General features: G+C 36.5%; 1 protein-coding gene across 1 annotated transcript; it reads right to left on the bottom strand.

Moving 5' to 3' along the window:
* Positions 1–10,689: 10,689 nt before the first annotated feature.
* On the bottom strand, positions 10,690–11,885 carry LOC104612250 (protein MOTHER of FT and TFL1-like). Its single transcript, XM_010279607.3, has 4 exons — positions 11,521–11,885; positions 11,351–11,412; positions 11,206–11,246; positions 10,690–11,098 (listed from the first exon to the last, which is right to left on the bottom strand). Exons 1-4 carry the CDS (start codon positions 11,719–11,721, stop codon positions 10,875–10,877), a joined length of 528 nt encoding a protein of 175 aa, XP_010277909.1. The 5' UTR covers positions 11,722–11,885; the 3' UTR covers positions 10,690–10,874.
* Between the last annotated feature and the right edge of the window lie 7,524 nt (positions 11,886–19,409).

Below are 19,409 nucleotides of genomic sequence, written 5' to 3'. Positions count from 1 at the left end.
ATCAACTTTCTAAGTGAAGTAGATGATTTCTAATTATGAAATAATCCTAACTTAAGAACATGAGAGAATAACAAGTTTCCCTAACTTGACTCATAATCTCCAACTACCTAACTTTTTCATCACACTAGGCAAGTGACTAGTCAAACTAGTCCTATTGAAAATAAATTGAACCTCTTAAGTAATCTTATATTTTCACATCTTTAACTAGTTAATTTGGCTTGAACCTTATATGGCATGGGATCCACTAAGTTCTCAAGTTAGGTCACATGAAATCACTAGTGTAACTTAGGTTGCGTTTGGAAAACGGTGCAAAGAGTGTAAATGCAAATATACATAGTGCATTTCAGTCCATGCAAATGCAAAGTTGGGTTAGTTCTGCAATGACAATTAATTTACACTTCTACCAAACAACTTTTATTTGGATAAAATAATATACCTTTTTTTAACAAAAGCCCACTTTAAATGTAAATTTACTTCATTTTTTTATGTAAAATTACATCTCATTTTCGATGTAAGCATGCCTTGGAAATTGTGTTTTTTATCATTGTCAATGACAATGCATAAATGCATTATTGTCAAACACAAGGTTCAAAGTATTGGAAACATAAGGTGTATCGGAAAGATAATTTTAAGAGACGTATCGGGATGCTTTGGATACGTATGGATACGGACGAAAAAATCAAGATAAGCATAAATATGCTAAAAAGATTAAATAAATCCTAAAAAATATATTAATAACAATAGTTACAAGTTTTAGATGATTGTAAATAAGTTATTTAAAAGTAAAAAATTGTAATTTAATGGTCTATATAAAATTTGAGATATCTGAAACAGTCTGATACAGGGCCCGAAATGGTCCAATACAGATCGATACATACGAAAAGGAACACTACAGATAATTTCTATGTGTTCCGTGTATCGGACTTGTAACGGAATGATACGTATCGGACGATACGGTTCGATACGTTGTGAAATTTTGAACCTTGGTTAAACACTAGCAAAACTGAATCAAAGTGCAAGTTTACACTGAACCGGCATTTACACTCTATTTGCACTAGTGTTTAGAAAACTGGACCGGACTGGCCAATTAGACCAATTGAACTAGGACCCGGGACCTTGGCCGGTTCGGTCATACCCAATAACTGCTTTCATTAAAAAACCGACTAAACAATTTCGATCCATGAACTTCTCCCCTCTCTGGTTCTATGCCCAGTCTGTTAATTTGAACACTGATTTGCACCGTTTCTAAACATAGCCTTAGTAAACCACCCCGAATCCTGTTGGCTAAAATTTGACTCAACACTTAAATATAAGTAGAGTTTGGGTTTCATACATCCTATGAACCCAAACCTATTGGTTTAACATAAAAAAAGTGTCCATCAGGATTCAATCCAAATAAAGACTTGTTCTTAACCTCTCAGCCAATAATATCAATATACTACCTACAAAGAAGGACCTCTTCCTTGATTGCAAGATACAATGTCACACCCTCTACTTAAATGGATCCTAAAATTAAAACCTTTTGCAAACCCTTTTATAAAATAAACAATTTATAGATATAAATACATTTTGCAAATTGATCTAAAAAATAAGTTGAAATCCACTACCAACAGTTTTAGGTTTCCATTAGAAAAGATGTAAATCAAGATATTTTCTTTGTTTGAAAAAATAGTTGATCCTATCATAATGATCACCTATTTTGGCATTGTCCCAAATTGCTCCAACATACCCAAGTGGATCTTACTAGTACATTAAAAGCAACTCAGTCCAACACTTAGTGAAGTTCTACTATTGAGTTAGGGGTTTAGTGCAACTTTTTCGTTTTGGCCATCTGTCTCTAAGGTCCGAGCATAATTAGATATGTTTTCTATTTAGTGTTTTACTAAATACTCACTTATTGTAACTTAGGTTTAACCCTAGTAGTTGAGATAGACTACTTCACCAATTTGGCAGTACAATAGTGTTAGCATTGGCATTATAATTTTTCCAATTTTTCAAATGGTTAAGAACATTCTAAGCTAACATGAGTCTCATAAATGTTCAGCTTAAGGGGTAATTCATTGAAACATTACCAAAACTCATATGAAATAACAATTCTTTATTTTATTCAACAATAAATATTAGAGTACAATAGTTTTATTAGAGTTGAGGGCATACACTATCTAACAAACATATTAAAGCGAAGCTCTAAGACAAGAGAGTTTCTCCTTTAAACACATGCTCAACCTCACCCAAAAACAAATGAATAAATTTTAACACAATAAAAAGTTATTTCATTATTTTTAATAACAAACAAAGTCCAATTTAGTTTCTTAAATCAAATAAAAAAATTGTTGAAAGGCTTTCAATACATTATTGTGGATTAAATTCTTTCAAAAGAAGTGGGTTGGCTAATAAACTAATCAAACCTAAGTCTTCTAAATCAAATAAAAAAGAAATTACCTAAATTTACTTGGTATATAAATGGGTCCCAAATAAAAGCATGTAGTTATAGTTCCCTTACACTCAGTATTAAGTGACCATCAACTATTATAAAGTTTAGGGAGTTGAAGACCTAATCTTTACGACCATTCTCTCTATAAAAGAATTGACACCACTTTCTCTCCTAACCATTGCATTGTTATTCATAAACTTCTTTGCACTCTCTCCTTGAACTACTTATCCACCCAGTTCTTATACATGAGGTTGGGAGCTTCTCCTTCAAACACATGGCTAGACATCCCTCTTGGAAAAGAGAGTAAATAATTTTGGTCCCATATAAAGTGACGTGGGTTCTATTTAAAAAAGGGATTATAGCAGTTAAGGGCAACTTTTGGGCCTTAATATCAATAAAAGTAATATTTTCTTTTAAAAAAGTCAAAAATAGGTTAACTTTTTTAAAATAATATCAAATAAGGGCATAAATATTGTTCATCATCTTCCTCTTATAGATCATTCATCAGCTTTGCCGCCCGCTGCCACCTCCAACAACCTCCGGCAACGCCTCTGCCCAACACTGCCTCCACCTCCGAAGGTGGGCAGAAGCAGAGGCAGTAGTGGTGGCGGTGGTCTACCATCCACCAATGCCGCCGCCACCACCTCTACCTCCACCCACCTCCGAAGGCAGAGGCGGAGGTGGTGGTGTTGGGCAGAGGAGGAGTTGGAGATGTGGGCAGAGGCAGAGGTGGCGGCGATGCTGGTGGATGGTAGACCAATGCCGTCTCTGCCTCTGCGAAGGTGGGCGGAGGTGTTGCCGGAGGCAGCAGTGCTAATGAATGATCTGTAAGAGGAAGAAGATGAATAGTATTTTTGCCCTTATTTGATATTATTTTTAAAAAGTTAACCTATTTTTGAATTTATTAAAAATATTACTTTTATTGATATTGGGGCCCAAAAGTTGCCTTTAACTGCTATAATCCCTTTAAAAAAAGCATGGTGTTTATTGGTTTAAATTTAATCATAAATTGGATTTAACTTAGCTTCCTATGTCAAATAAAAAGCCCAATTCAAAGACTTTTAAGGTTTATAGTGTGGATAGTAGAAAAGACAACCAAAACACTTGACCTAGCCTGATTTTAGGTTGTGTTTGGTATCATTGTTGTTTATACCAAAAGTCTTTTGGGTTGAAAAATCTAAATTGATGTACAATTGTAATCGAGGTTATCTATAAAACAAGCATACCTTAAAAATGTGTGGAATTGATCATTGAATTTATACTCATAATGTCAAATTGGTGTTTATTGCTCCAAGGGTGAAGTCTACTCATTCTAGCTAAAGTGACTCATATTGTTGAGATGCACATGTGAGTGTATGAAGAAAAATGACCTACATTGGAAAGGAATGGTAAGTGTAAGGAATTTATATATAAGGATTGACCCACAATCTAATGACTAAAGCTTTTTGGGTTAAAGGCCACTCCAAGTGTACAAGTTTTAGGCTTGTGTACAAGCTCCTTGCTGGTTTTAGCAACTCCCTTCATTGCATAATAGTGAAATCAAAGTTGAAGGTTCAATTGGGTGCGAGTTTTGATATAAGTATGCAGTGGCATAACTTTATTGGTTCCCCCATGCTCAAATAGTTAACAAGAGAAGTTGACCTGACTTGATGGATTCATCCATGGGAATGTGCTCCTATAATTGAATCCTCATATGGTTGTGAACAAAGGGCTCTTGGTTGGTGTGCATCAAGCTTGGTGGTATGATAACAACTTTTATTTGAGGAGTACAATATAACTAACATGGAAGGAGATTCACATGTGAGGGGAGGGAGATTGTTGGAATGCAAGTGTTAGTGTATGAAGAGAAGTATTCTACACTGGAAAGGAATATAAAGTGTAAAGGGCTTGTGCACAAGTATTAGCCCACAACCTAACAGCTTAAGCTTTTGGGTTAAAGATGGTATTCAACTCTTGCATGCAAGTCTAATGCATATGTACAAGCTCATTAGTTTTGGTCACCAATTTTCATTGTACTACACATATGTAATGTAAGAACACATATATTTGATTACCAATTTGTATTGATCAACCCAAAACATTTCAAGTAGAAATAACAATGGTACCAAACATATGTGCTTTGTGACTCCCTTCATTGCAAGATTCCCTACCTTTCCCAACATTTTCCTTCAAACCAACCACAACCTTAGTTTCTCAAGTCAATTAATTAGAAAAATCCAACCATAAGGCTTATTAGAATTGCTACCTAAATAATAGATCTAAAAAAAAACATGAACCGCTCTAACCTCAAGATGGATTCAAACCTAGTATGCTTGTTAATTGTTATAATTCAACTATATGTTATCCTTAGTCATGTGGAACTCCACTCATCCCATAGGGAAATTCTTAATCCACCAAATGAAGTTAAATACCAGAAGAGAACACAAAGAATACACAAGAGGAGATAGGATCTACTAAGCACATTCAATTTAGGCTTCTATATTGTGTTGTCTATCAAGCATGGTTTTCAAAACCGGACCGGAAAAACTGGTAATTGGTTAGGCCCCTGGGTCCGGTTATACTAAATACCGGAAATCTCTAAAAAAAACGTTGAAAAAGAGAAAATCGCTGATCGGGCGGTCAGATCGCTAAGCCGTTTGACCCGGGCAGTGATTTGCAGGTTCTCTTTTTTTATTTTCATTGTTTTAAATAAAATAAAAAAAACAAAAAATATCCCCATCCCAAATCGATTAATCGAATGTAGGGTTAGAACCCCATTTTCGTTCTAACCCTTCGTTCTTCCCTCCTTTCAACCCTCACATCCAATCGTCCATCTGTGGCGGCTAGCACCTCAGGCGTTCGACGGTGACACACCGACTGACGGCGATTAACTGCGAATTTGCAATGGTGGCCATCCCTCACCCAACCGACCACCTGCGGCGGCCAACACCTCTGGCATTCAACGATGATACATATCAACCGACGGCGATTAACGGCAACCGACGACGACGAGTTTACTGTGGTGGCCAACGTTTTTTTGCAATTTGCAACACTTCTAGGCTTTGTGGTAGGCGAGTTTGCAGCGGCAGCCAACTTGTGGTGGCGGGCGGTTCTAAAGATTTGAAGATTGATTGTGAGTGTTTTGACACCTAGGAGCAATTCTAAAGAAATTCTTTGAAATTGAAGAAAAAACAGAGTTTTAAAGTTTTTGCTTGTTGAAGCTTAGGGAGCAGCATTTGGCATGGTGTTAGGTACAAATTAATGTAATTTTTTTTTATCAATTAGGTAAAATTAATGTATATTGAAGTCTTTTAGAGATCAATCTCAGTTGCATAGCAATCTAACATTCTAGAGTGAATGCTCCTATTTCTCCCCTTTTATTTTGGTGCCAGGGGAATCTATCCCTATGAATCTTGATTTTAGGTCAAGGATTTTTGCATTTTAGGGTTTAACATTCTAGAGTTTTTTTTTCTGTATTTTTTTTTCAATTTTTTATTTTATTTTTATATTTTCTATGTGTTTTGTACTGTATTATTATTTATTTAAATAGTTTTATTTTTTCTGTTTTTATTTAATTTATGCTATTTTTTATTATTTATAAATATTTTTTTTATTTTTAATTTATTTATAACGTCACAGGTCGAACCGTTCAACCCGGATGGTTGAATCACTTAACCGGAAACCGGTCCCCTAACTGGTTCTGTTTCCGCTTCGTTTTTAAAAACCATGCTATCAAGCTTAGCTTCCAAGGTATCCTTTTCTATTCTATTCTTTTCTTTTTTTAGCTCTTAGTCATGTGCTAATTTTTTGGCACATACCAACCATGGCAAGCTCTACCTCATCCTCGAAGGTAGTAATGACATCCCTAGACTCTACTTCATTTTGAACTTGCCTTCACTATTCTTAATTTTTGTATGCATCTATCACGTCTAGCATAGTATCCTTACAAGCCTAATTACAGGCCTGAAGATAATTGTGTAACCCCTTGGTTACATGTGCAAAGTAATTCCTTAAATTCCATAGCTATGAGAACTCAAATGCCAAAAAAACACAAGAGCTAGGAAGGGACTTGTGCTATTTCCTGTATTGCTAGGGGTCATCTGGGCAATGTGCTTGATGCAAAAGCCTACTCTATTGGGAAAGACATCTATAAATGTTGCTGAAACTTGTACTGCTTTGGAAGTTCACAATATTGTTCTTAGCTTTAGAAATCATCATGTCTGTATTGAAGGTGTTCCTTCCTTGTTATCTCCTACCTAAAGAAGAAGTTGAGTGTTCCATGGAAGCTTAAGACCATCACCACCGATTGCTCGAAGCTGTCCAAGAGTCTTGAGTGTGGCATCTCTTACAACACTCTCACAGGGAAGAAAATTAACCAAGCTACGGATTGATGATGGAGAACAAAGCTCTCTCTTCCTCTTTTTGCCCTTCTTTGTTTTGTATTTCTGATCTTCTAGTGACTTAATGTACATTTGCTTTTGTGATGCTTGGGGCAGACCTCCAATTCTTACCAAAAAAAGGGAGCTCTGAAACAAAATTTCGTATTGATTACCAGAATTCTTCTTTGGTTACAAATGCATTGCTTGGTTACAACGGAGGATATTCATATATATGGGTTAGGCTTCCCACATCCACTTCGCTAATGAATATGAGTGGTTAATATTAACACTTGCCATCAACCCAATGGTTATGAATGTTCGAGAAATCTTCTAGATAATTCTACATCTATCCTAAACCCTATTAGTGGAACTTTATAGAGTGGCTCGAATATAATGGAAAAGACTCCAAACTACTCTAGAAATGTAAAGTTCAATTTCTAGGCGATAACTTGAGTAATGTATGATATAAAAGCTAATGTCGTCATCATCTAAGTTAAGCAGAAAGGATTGACTGAGGCTATGTTTGGGAGTGCTTATTTGAATAAGCACTTATTTGCATGTGCATTCAATTTTTTCAAGTGCTTATTTTAGAAAATAATAATTTATTTCATATTAGGTGTTTGGTAGTCCTTTTCTCCAATAAGCACTTAAATAAGCATATGTGACTATTTTATCATTCATTTTCATTCAAATTTTCAAAATATATCCCTATGAAAGTACTTATTAAATTACTTTTATAGAAAACTTTTTATGAAAGCAGTTTTATTAAATTACTTTTACAAAAACACTTTTTACGAAAACACTTTTGTAAATGTACTTTTATGAAAGCACTTTATAAAAACACTTTTATGAGAGCACTTTTATAAAAATATTTTTATAAAAGTAATTTTACGAAAAGTGCTTTTATGAAAGCACTTTTATAAACGTACTTTTATAAAATTCAACTAGGGATACTTTTATAAGTGGTATTTTAAAATTCAACTAGGGATAATTTTGGAAGAAAAAAATTGAATAAGTACTTAAAAAAGGGAAAATCTATGATGCAGGAAAGAGTTTTGACCAATCAAAAACCATCCATGAATTTGGGCTTAAAAAAGCCCTTATTTTAAAAATAAACACTTATTTCAGGCTTATTTCTCAAATGCCAATAAGTGTTTAATGGCCCAAATAAACACTTATTTTGAATATGCGCATATTTTTATGCACTCCCAAACATGACCTTTTGATAGCCATTTTGCGGGATATTGGACAGTTGGACCAATCATTACCTTCCACGCCAACCAGCCATAAAGTGCATATATATAGAAGAACTACTACTCAAACTATTTCCACCTATTTATTGGACATAAAAACTAATATATGAAGTAAAAATACCTTCGTCATCGATCAAAGCTCTACTTTTACTTATTGTTTTCAACTAGTGTTACTTATTTGTTATCAAAATATAACATAGGGTGTTTGATTTTTTTACTATTGTGGTAAATAATACAAAAATCCTTAAATCTCCCCCTTAATTTTCTTATAAATGCTAAAACATATCTTAAGGACATTGACAACAATAACGTAAGTAGGGGTGTTCACGGGTCGGGTTGGGTCGGTTTCATGGGATTTTCCCAACCAACCCAACCCAGTCGGGTTACCAGAGGTGGGAACTGAAATCGACCTATTGATAGGCCAAACCGACCTGGTCGGTTTGAGTCGGGTTGGGTCGGTTTTGGTCGGTTTCGGTTTTGCGCCTATACAAAGCCGAATAAACTCTGAATTAGTTGAGGACTTGAGTTGAGGGGGGCGGACCAACCAAGTTAAGTTAGAGAATAGAAGATTTTAAGAAAAGACAAAAGTGGAATTAGAAGACTAGTAGGAAACTAGAAATTCTAATTGTAATTGCCTAATGGGTCTTCTAGTTCTAGTAGGAATTCTAATTGTAATTGCCTAATCTAGGTAAAAAACTAAAAAAGGACACCTAATTAATTGAATTCTAATTGTAATTGCCTAATCTAGGTAAAAAACTAAAAAAAAACACCTAATTAATTGAATTCTAATTGTAATTGCCTAATGGGCCTTCTATTTCTAGTAGAAGTCTAGAAGACTAGTAGGAATTAGGAAACTACTCAAACTAGGAAGTAGGAACTACCAAATTAGTAGAAGAAAGACTAGTTCGGTTCGGGTTGGGTCGGTTTCGGTTTTCTTATGTGAAAACCGAAACCGACCCAAGATATCGGTTTTTGTATGTGCCCAACCCGAAACTGACCAGTACAAATGAAAACCCGACCAACTCGGGTTGGGTCGGTCTGGGTTGGTCGGTTTGGTCGGGTTGGGCATTCTTATGAACAGCCCTAAACGTAAGTGTGATATTTAATTATTATTATGGGAAAATTCTTGATTAGTACCATGTACTGTGGCCTACTGCCACTTTGGTCTCCAAATTTTAAAACGTGATAATTCAGTACCCAAAGTTTCAAAATGTGTCAATTTTGTACCTGTCATTAATCAACATGTTAATCAAACGTTAAGTGATATTTGAAAAGACAAATGCCCTTCGAGTATCATTTAACTTTCTTTATCAACTGTCCAAACATTGATAATAATGAACAGTCCCAAATCCTCTCAGTAGGCATTCTGGTGACCCCAACTTTCTTAAATAGAAGAGGCAAGGATTTGAGACTGTTCATTTTTTATCAACGTTTGAATGGTTGATAAAGAAAATTAGATGACACTCAAAGGGCATTTGTGTTTTTTTTTAAATGCCACTTAACGGCTGATTAACGACAGATGCTGGATTGACACATTTTGAAAGTTTGGATACTGAATATTGTATTTTAAAGTTCAGGAACCAAAGTGGCACTTGGCCCAAAGTACGGGGTACTAATCGTGAATTTTCCCTTTAATTGTAACATCAGTAATAATAAGAAAGCTCTAGCTAGGGATGGCAATTTCCCCCATAAAAGCAGGGCCCCACCCCGCCCCACCCCAAATAGGGTGGGTTTTCCCTGACCCTAAACAAGGATGGGTGGGGACGGGGAAAATAATTTTCCCCGAACCGGGTACAGGGCGGGAGTGGGTTTTATATATAATTCCCCAAACCTGCCCCGAACCCGAAGGCAAATTAGTAAAATATATCTAAGTTTAATATTGATATTTAAAATATTTCTAAGTTTTCCCTAAATTTTTAAAATCCTTAGATCCCATAATTTTATTTTTGAATTATTCCTAAAGTATTATAATTCAATTCTAAAATACTCCCAAATTCCTATATGCTATGTATAAATTGTCCATAAAATAGATATTTTTTAAATAATTGTCTTAAAGCGGGAAAAATTTGGGATTCCCCATTCTCGATAGGGAATAGATGTCCCGCTCTTGAACCTGCCCCGCCACTGGGGATGGGGCAAAGTATCGTGACTTCAGGGCGGAGACGGGGAGGGGGTGCCCCACCCCAAACCCGCGCCGTTGCCATTCCTAGCTCTAGCAGGCTTCACTTGTTAAATTTGTTATGCATGCTTCTTGGAAAACTTTTGAGTTCGAGAGGAGCTAATTAATATCAATGGATCGGAATCGAAAGGTCTAATCCTCGGCGTTTTTAGCTAGCACATTGTTGTCGACTCTCGGGCCTCGGCCCTTGACGTGCTCCTTAATGGATCTCAAATTTTGGCCCAACTGGGCCAACCCTGGACATTTTTTTTTTTTTGAAAAATCCCAAACGGTTCATCTACATTCTTCATGTGATTAGACCATGAATGTGTGTAAGACAGGGAAAGATGGAATTTCCATTTTTCCATGTAATTTCGGTGTGCTATCTTCCATTCCAGTGAGCTGACCCTTTCTGTCATGTCATCTCCTCATCTTTTGCAATTTCATTGCACAAGTGGAGCAGCCAGAGAACATAGAAGGAGAAAATGAAAAATGTACAACTGTATAGATCGTCTCGTTTTAATTGAAAACCAAACAGCGTCCTTATCAAACTACACACACAACATACAGGCAGACAAAACAAACACCCTAATGTCACCTTACGTGAAAAGGAATCTTTTTTTTTTTTCTCCCCGGTAGAAATTACGTGAAAGGAGTCTCTAATTCTCTATTCAGCGTTTTCTTGAAGCTGGTTCCTTCTGGGCATTAAAATAGACGGCTGCAACCGGAAGGCCCAATCCGATTTCTGCAGCGAAACTACGAGTACTGAAGTTGCTACGGGCAACCGGCAGTCGAATCCCTTCAGTCATGGGTCCTTTTTGCTGAAATAGTGCGAAGACGTATCGGTGAATGCCGGTCGGAGGGCTAGGTCCCATGTACACTACCATCTCTTTCCCTGCAATCCCATTTTTTTTTTTAATTCACCACAATAAATAGAAGAGATAACAGTTTATCTCTTTTCCCAGTATTCTGATACTAATTAAATCGAGAGATAAAACAAACCATTTGTGGCATCTGAACCTTCTGGAATATCTACGACGATCCTGCAAAGAACATAAAAAGCAGCTACAGTTCAAGACAACAACTTTATGTTTACAAACTGCGCCCTTGCCCTTCCAAGTTTGTCTGAGAGATAAGAGAGAGTTACCAATTGAGCCATTCCCTCAGATTGGGTTCACTGGGACTTGGAGCATCAGGATCGGTCATAACCTACCCAGGAATTATGGGAGGAAAAAACTATTAGAAACAGAAAAGAAGGATGATGTTCCGAGATGAGAGCTTGTATAGGACAGTATGAAGACAGAAGAATATACTTACAAGAGTGTAGAGGCTGTTAGAGAGACGAGAACCGGAGAGATGAACTCTAGGCTTATTGGCTACAACAGAAGGCTTGATCTCGCATCCGTTAGCGATCTGTTTGGAGCCGTAATGGACGGTGAATTCGATGGTCGGAGTAAACATATCGAGGACGTCTCCGATCACCTTCCCGACGACGAGTGGCTCTATGGACCGACCCATAGAGATCGGTGAGGTGAGAGACGATCGGTGATCAAGCGATGGAGACTTGAAGATAAGGTAAGAAATGGGTAGTTTCGCGTGAGCAGCTGATAGGTTTTCACTCCAGTCAACCCAACACGAAAGAGAAGGGAGAAAGGAGTTGGTTTAAAATATGTCCTTGCGAGAAGTGAGAGAGAACGTAAGGAAAGACATGTTGCAAAATTATGCGACGAGTGCCACGGATGTCAAACTGCGATGACACGTGTTGTTGCTTGGGAAATATATCCTTCGTTGTGGGGTCCACTGACCAGCAACTTCTCTACAAGTGGACGAATATTTCGCTTTATTTGGAATAGGATTCGAGAAAACTGATGAGACGAGCCATCCCTCCGCAACTGCAATAGGCCGCATTCTCCTTTTTAGAAACTGGTAGAGAGACTAGAGAGGTCTTCCACCGTCCATAGGCTACAACCCCAAAACCTACTGAATTGAGTTTCTGCTCCCTACCCTATTGATGATAAGCTCTAAACTTGTCCTAGATGATTATTTAGGACTTGACGCTGATTAGCCCATTACGGTTCCGGGGTCCAAAATCCAAATATAGTTTGAACTTGCAGGTCCATGGTTGTAAATTTGTAATAAGCCTTAAATGGGCATGCTAACTTAAAAACTGCTTTGCTAATGCTCAGTTTGGAAGGAATACAAATAGAAGCATGTAGTATGCAAAATCCTGTATGTGTTTGTATTGTATATATTTGTATTTGTATTTTTTTTAAACTGAGTTTAAACACCTTTATATGGATTGTATATTATTGAGCGCCCAGGGGTACAACAAAGTTGGAGCGGGTTATGTCAGCTGGTTGCGGTCAATCCTAACCCAACCCGAATTATGAAAGTCCTTAATTTCGGGTTGCTTTCGTGCTCGTGGTGCTTCTCAGTTAAGCAAGCAAAATGCTATATAATATATTCTCCATATTTCATCACTTCTAGTCTTGTAGACAATGACATCTCCCAGAATTAACCACTTTTTTGGGGGCGGCTAGTGGGAGGAAACGATCTATATAATGCCGCAAAACAAGATGATCTGCTGGGCCTAGAAACTACAAAGCAAAAGGACAAATTAGCTTAAAGATGAGCGAGTAAATTAAAGAAGGGTACAGATCTCAACAGTATTGAGAATCCTATCTCTTCATCTTTATGAATGACATTTTCTTTCATTTCGAAATCCAGTAGACATCAACGAAGTAGTAATCTGATTTCGGTCTTTTTATCGGTTGAGAGTGGGAATCTTGATAGGTCTATTGATTATGGCGAAATTAAAGATGAGTTCATTTTATTAAAGAAGGCCACTGAAGGCAAATTTTCTATTTTCGGAGTGGAGGAATCACAAGACCATGAATGCTCACAGTGAGTCTAGACCTGCTGTAGTGTATTTGTTTATTGTTGAGACTTCCGGAAAGTTCATGGTCGATTCAAAGAGATAGAGTTGCTACTCATTTTTTAGAGGAAATGTGTCATCATTTTTTAGATTCGAAAAACGATTTTTTTGCCTTGATAGTGACTCCATTCTTTGCCCAAGGAAAGGCATGAACCGAAAGGCTTTGGGTTCAAAGGATTGGGAGAAGGAAGGTGTTAGGCACCCCTCTCTCCAAGCTGCTATAGCAGCCCAATACGGGAGTAATTTAGGCTCAACTTCTGGCAGAAACACACACTAACAAGATTATTCAAAGCTCCTGAAATCTGGCAAAAATGTTCCCAATTTCACAAAGAATTGATTTGAGGTAATGTTATCGGGTCTTAGGTAGTACTTTCCCTAAGACCATCACCTCTCTACCTCTTTTTCTCAATCCAGAGGAAGCCGTGAATGCAAATTTCTCAAGATTTCAGAGCTTTAAGCAACTTGAAACTAAACTAAATGCAAAGAGATGGTGGAATGAGAGGCTTACCTCTCATGAACGATCTTGAAACAAGCTTTCCAGCAGCTGAAAGGACTTTAAATGAAACTTGAACAAGGCAGAAGCTAGGCTGGACGTTTCTGGTGTTGAGTCAGGAAGATTGAGATCTGTGGCTGACAAGTTCAGATCAATAAGATTTGCTAAAATATAATATTTGTTTGATGAAAGGTCAGACAGGGGAATTTTGGGATGAAATTTGGTGGGTGGGCATCTTTGAACATCTTAAATCTGATGGAAGTGATCAATCTTTGATCAAAGGTGTAGATTTACTAGTTCAGTTCAGATCACAGTCTTATGGTTTTTCAATCAATGAAAGGGTCCAAAATAGAATCTTACTTTTTCAACAGTCAAATGGAAGTGTTTGGTCATGAAATTTGATGTGATGGGGTTCTTTGGGTCTCTGAACATGGTGGTGGGGTTTGATTGGTCAAATAAGGTTTGGATGATGGAATTTGTGACATGTGAGCTTTTAATCAATAAGATTTCACAAAACAAAATCAAGGCTTGACGTTAGGTCAAATGAGGGAATTTTGGGATAAAATTTGGTGGGTAGGTATGGTCAAGATTATGAGGTTGTTGAAAGGGTTTGATCATGTTAGGCATGCACAGATCATGGGTTTTTGGTTCGAGGAGCGTCGTAGTGTTAAACACGTTGAAATGGAATCTCTTATAGGTGTTGGCTAAATCCTGGAATTTAGGGATGAAAACTTGTGTCATTGTTTGTTTGAGGGTTTTGTTTCACATGATGGATTTTGCTCGAGGATCAGGTGTGGTGAAATGGCATAATCAAGACCATAAAAAAGGAATCATGTAGATTTAACGGTGAATTTATGGGCATTTGGGTTTATTAGGGTTTTGGCATGTTTTAAAGTGATTGGTGTGGTCTAATTGGGCATCCGGAATGTAGGAGATGGGCCAAAGAAGGGGTCGAACAAAAATCGGGTGCTAATAACTGCCCCTCTTTGTTGAAGGTAGCGAGTTGTTGAACAACAAAGAAAAAAGAAGCACCTAGAGGTTTTTGTAAGGGGCAAGAGGTTATGGGAGGAAATTTTGTTGCTAGAATTTTGGTCAAGGTCGAAATTGATATAGTGCAATACCCTCGCCTGGAAAGCGTAATACCATCCCAAGCCTCAGTGGGTAAATGCAAGCATCATACAAACAACAAAGTGGCATCATCCCAAAAGAAGTCATAGATAATTTTTATCTTTGTTGATTGGATTTGTTAATTTTGAATTTGACGATTTGAACCCCTGTAACTTTAGGAAACCTGATTTTGAATTTTGTCATCTAATGAATTTTTGTATTAGATGAGTCTTATTCTTGATATTTGATGAATCTTACAAGTTTGATATTTGATCATTTGATGTTTGATATTTGATGACTTTATGAGTTTTACTTGATTTTGACTTTTGAATTTGGTATTTAATAAATTTAAGATTTGATATTTGATGATTTGATTAGATATTTGATGAATTTGGTAATTTGGTTTTGGTATTTAAATTTTTGATACTTGATGATTTGATTTTGGTTGGATGAATTTGATGTTTGATTATTTGATTTTGATATTTGATGAGTTTGTTGACTTTGATATGTGATGATTTGATTTTGATATTTAATGGTTTAATGATTTGATTTTTATATTTGATATTTGATGAATTTGATGATCTAATATTTGATATTTGATGATTTGATTTTGATTTTAATGAATTTGATGATTTGATTTTGATTTGCTATTTGATGACTTTGATATTTGATAAATTGATTTTGATATTTGATGAACTTGACGATTTGATTTTGATATTTGATATTTGACTATTTGAATTTAATTTGTTATTTGATGACTTTGATATTTGATGAACTTGATGATTTGATTTTGATTTGATATTTGATGATTGATTTCGATATTTGATGATTTGATATTTGATGGTTTGATTTTGATATTTGATGAATTTGGTATTTGATGAACTTGAATATTTGATTTTGATTTTCTTTTTTATGACTTTGATATTTGATGAACTTGATAATTTGATATTTGATGAGTTTGATGAGTTTGATATTTGAAATTTGATAAATTTGATATTTGATATTTGATTTTGATTTGCTATTTGATGAATTTGATGACTTTAATATTTGATATTTGATGAATTTGATGATTTGATATTTGATGAATTTGATGTTTGATTATTTGATGATTTGATAATTTGATAATTTTGATATTTGATAAATTTGAAGATTTGATTTTGATACTTGATGTTTGATATTTGAGGATTCGATTTTGATTTGATATTTGATGAATTTGATGACTTTGATATTTGATATTGGATAAATTTGATATTTGATGAATTTGATTATTTGATTTTGATGTTTGATATTTGATATTTGATATTTGGTGATTTGAATTTGATATTTGATAATTTTGATATTTGATATTTGATTATTTGATGATTTGATAATTTGATATTTGATGAATTTGATGATTTAATATTTTTTATCTTTGATGATGATATTTGATTTTTTTTCTTATTTTTGGATTTTATTTATTGTTATTATCACTCTTTTGTTTTTTTTTTGAAGAATGTTGTGTGTACATAACCTTATAGGAAGGGCGAGGTCAAGGTTAACTCCGTCCAGTCATGAGACCTTACATAGCCTTGATGTAACTTTAGTCTTGCTGTAATTCTTGGAATTAGGAGGTGTATCAAACACTAAGGTAAGGTCTTTTAAAGAACTAAGGAAGGAAAAGACTTTGCACTCATATGAATAGAGGAGAGAATCTACTAACGATAGGATTCCTCGATCTACTGACAAGTTGGACCCCTTTTTGTATTTTTTTCTTTTTTCTACCTTTTTTTCTTTTTACTCTTTTTTTCCCTTAGTACCCTAATCAAGGTTTTCACCGAGCCTGGGTGTCGCCTAATTGTTGCACACAGGAGCTATTATTGGTTTTCATCCGGGCCGACGAAATTTGGTTTTGCCATGGCTTGATGCTTTTACCTTGAGTGCCCTTTCAGGTATTCACCCTGCCCTTTCAAGCCACACAATTACTTTTTATTTCTCTCCACTCGCTCCTTCTCCCATCATTGCCACAAGGGGATTAGGGAGACGTTTTCTTTGTTTTCTGATTCCATGTTCTTATTTTTATCTCTGATTGGGGAGGTCTTAGTACTAGGACGAAATGTGGCTAAGGCTCAGGGGTATGTGGGATACTAGCACAACTTGTCTAATGGGTTATCAGGAAGCTGGAATTCTTAAAACCTTCTTAATTTTTCCCTTTTCTTCATTTTCTTTTTTTTTTTTGCTTCTTCCTTTACTTCCTCCTTCCCTTTGCATTATCTTCGAGGAGTGCTAGTATCGGCATATTGGGACATTTAAGGAAAAGGTCACAAAGCTCAAATGTCTAACTGGTGAATTATTACAATTGTGCTGGACAAAAGGAAAGGTAATAGAAAACGACCAAAGATGGCCTTCCTTCATTTGATTGATAAAAATTGATAGATGGAATGGATTACAATTTAAGCATAGTACTTTTTTCACTTGATCTAAGTTGACTGGCTCTGGGAGGTTTTCATCATCCATTCTGCTGAGCATTAGTTCTCCTCCATATAACCTCTTTTTAACAATGTAAGGGCTTTCATAAGTGGTAGTGAACTTGCCCCTTCTTTCCGGCTGATTCAGAATAGTTCTTTTGAGCACTAATTTGCTCAGGTGCACATCTCAGGGCCGTACCCTTTTGTTGAATGCACGTGTCGTTCACCTTTGATAGGCTTGAGTATGGGCCATAGCTCTTAGCCATGCTTCATCTAAGAACACCAATTGCTCATAACGTGCTTGGACCCAATATGTCTCTATGACCTCTAACTCTAATATCACACGCAAAGATGACACTTCAATCTCTACTGGTATGACTGCCTCCATGCCATACACCAAAGAATATGGTGTTGCCCCAGTTGATGTCCTGATTGATGTGCGGTAATCCAAAAGAGCATATGGTAACATGTCTTGCCAAGACTTGTAGGTAAGAGACATTTTCTTCAGAATTTTTTTGATGTTCATGTTTGTAGCCTTTACTGCTCCATTCATTTGAGGTCGATAAGGGGATGAATGCAACTTCTTAATCTTGACCTGATTGCATAGGGTTGTGACTTCCTTTCCAATGAAAAACTTTCCATTATTTGAGATGATCTCGCAAGGTGCTCCATATCTGGCAATGATGTTGCTCTTGATGAATTGAACTATCTTGGTCATTGTTGGGCGGGCTATGGACATTGCTTCTACCCACTTAGTGATATAATCAATGGAGACTAAAATGAACTTATGCCCATTCGTTGCAGGTTGCAGCGGATCAACCATGTCAATTCCCCATATTGAGAAAGGCCAAGGTGTAGTGAAATGATATAGCTCTAAGGGAGGTGCATTTATCTTTTGATCAAAGACTTCACAAGTATGACATCTCTACACATGTCAACAACAATCCTCATCCATTGTCATCCAATAAAATCCCATTCGGAGCAGCTTTTTGCCCAACATATGCCCATTCATGTGAGGGCCACATATACCACCATGTACCTTTTCCATCTTTCTTTGTGCTTCTTCTTCATCTAAACATCTAAACCGAGGTAATATTGGGGACTTTTGATATAGTACTCCTCCTGCTATGATGAAATGCCGTGCTAGCCTGGTTATAATTCTTCTCACCTTGGAATTTGCCCCTTCTAGAAAAGCTTGGTGCTCCAAGAAATTTTTGATGTCATAGAACCATGGTTTACCATCTGACTCATCATCTTCTATTGTGATTGCTAGTATGCTACTCATGTAGGCAGGCTCACTATCCTAACTTAAATCAATTGGTTCTACTGCCATGTTGGGAGGTAAGCGCATGGCTGATCCAAGAGAGGCTAAAGCATCTGCAAAGTGGTTGTCTTCTCTAGGCAGGTAATTGAAGAAAATGCACTTAAACTTTTTGATCAACTCCTTGAGACATTTATGATACAATGCTAATCGCTCATCTTGTACTTCCTAGTCACCATTGGCTTGTCTGATGACTAAGAAAGAGTCCCCATAAATTTCCAATTCATCGATGCCCCAGTCTAGTGCCATTCAGACTACTCTTAGGCATGCTTCCTGATAACTCTATATTTTGATCCCTTAAGGGCATCATTTTAGAGGTATTTTAGACTTTAGATTGACTAATCTGTACGTTTTTCTGGTTAAATTCAATGTTGTAACCTCTGAGGGTCCCTATGCAAATTCTAGGTAAAAACTGGGAAATTTACAGAGTTTTCTGCTGATTTTGGAAAACTTGTGAGAATTCCAGCAGAGAGAGGGGGTGTTTCTATGAAAAACTAAGCACAGGAGGGCCCCTCCTATCTGTTAAACCCAGAAATGTGCCCCTCCTACTGTATCCACATATTCCCCTTTCCTTAGCAAACCTTAGGACGCCTCCCCACTCATTATTTTCACCTCTAACAAACCCTAGCCTCCCCTAACAGCTAAATCTTCACCTTTCACTCCTCCTTAACATCTAATCTCAACCATCCAAGCCTTAGCAACCTTTTATACCCTTAGATCTTCACCTTGCAATCTCCACCCTCCATTCTAGGGTGCCATCTCTTTAGCAATCTAACCCTAGGGAGCCACCTAACTCCTAATCTCCACCATTCAATCCTAGGAGCTTAAATTCCATCCCTTCATACTTATAGGCGCCCTCTCTTTTTCACTCTAGCCATAGGATCACTCTAGTTTAATCCTAACCCT

Source organism: Nelumbo nucifera, chromosome 1 (assembly GCF_055504915.1).
Source record: "Nelumbo nucifera cultivar China Antique chromosome 1, China Antique-T2T, whole genome shotgun sequence".
Taxonomy (NCBI): domain Eukaryota; kingdom Viridiplantae; phylum Streptophyta; class Magnoliopsida; order Proteales; family Nelumbonaceae; genus Nelumbo; species Nelumbo nucifera.
This window is presented reverse-complemented; position numbering and strand designations above follow the sequence as displayed.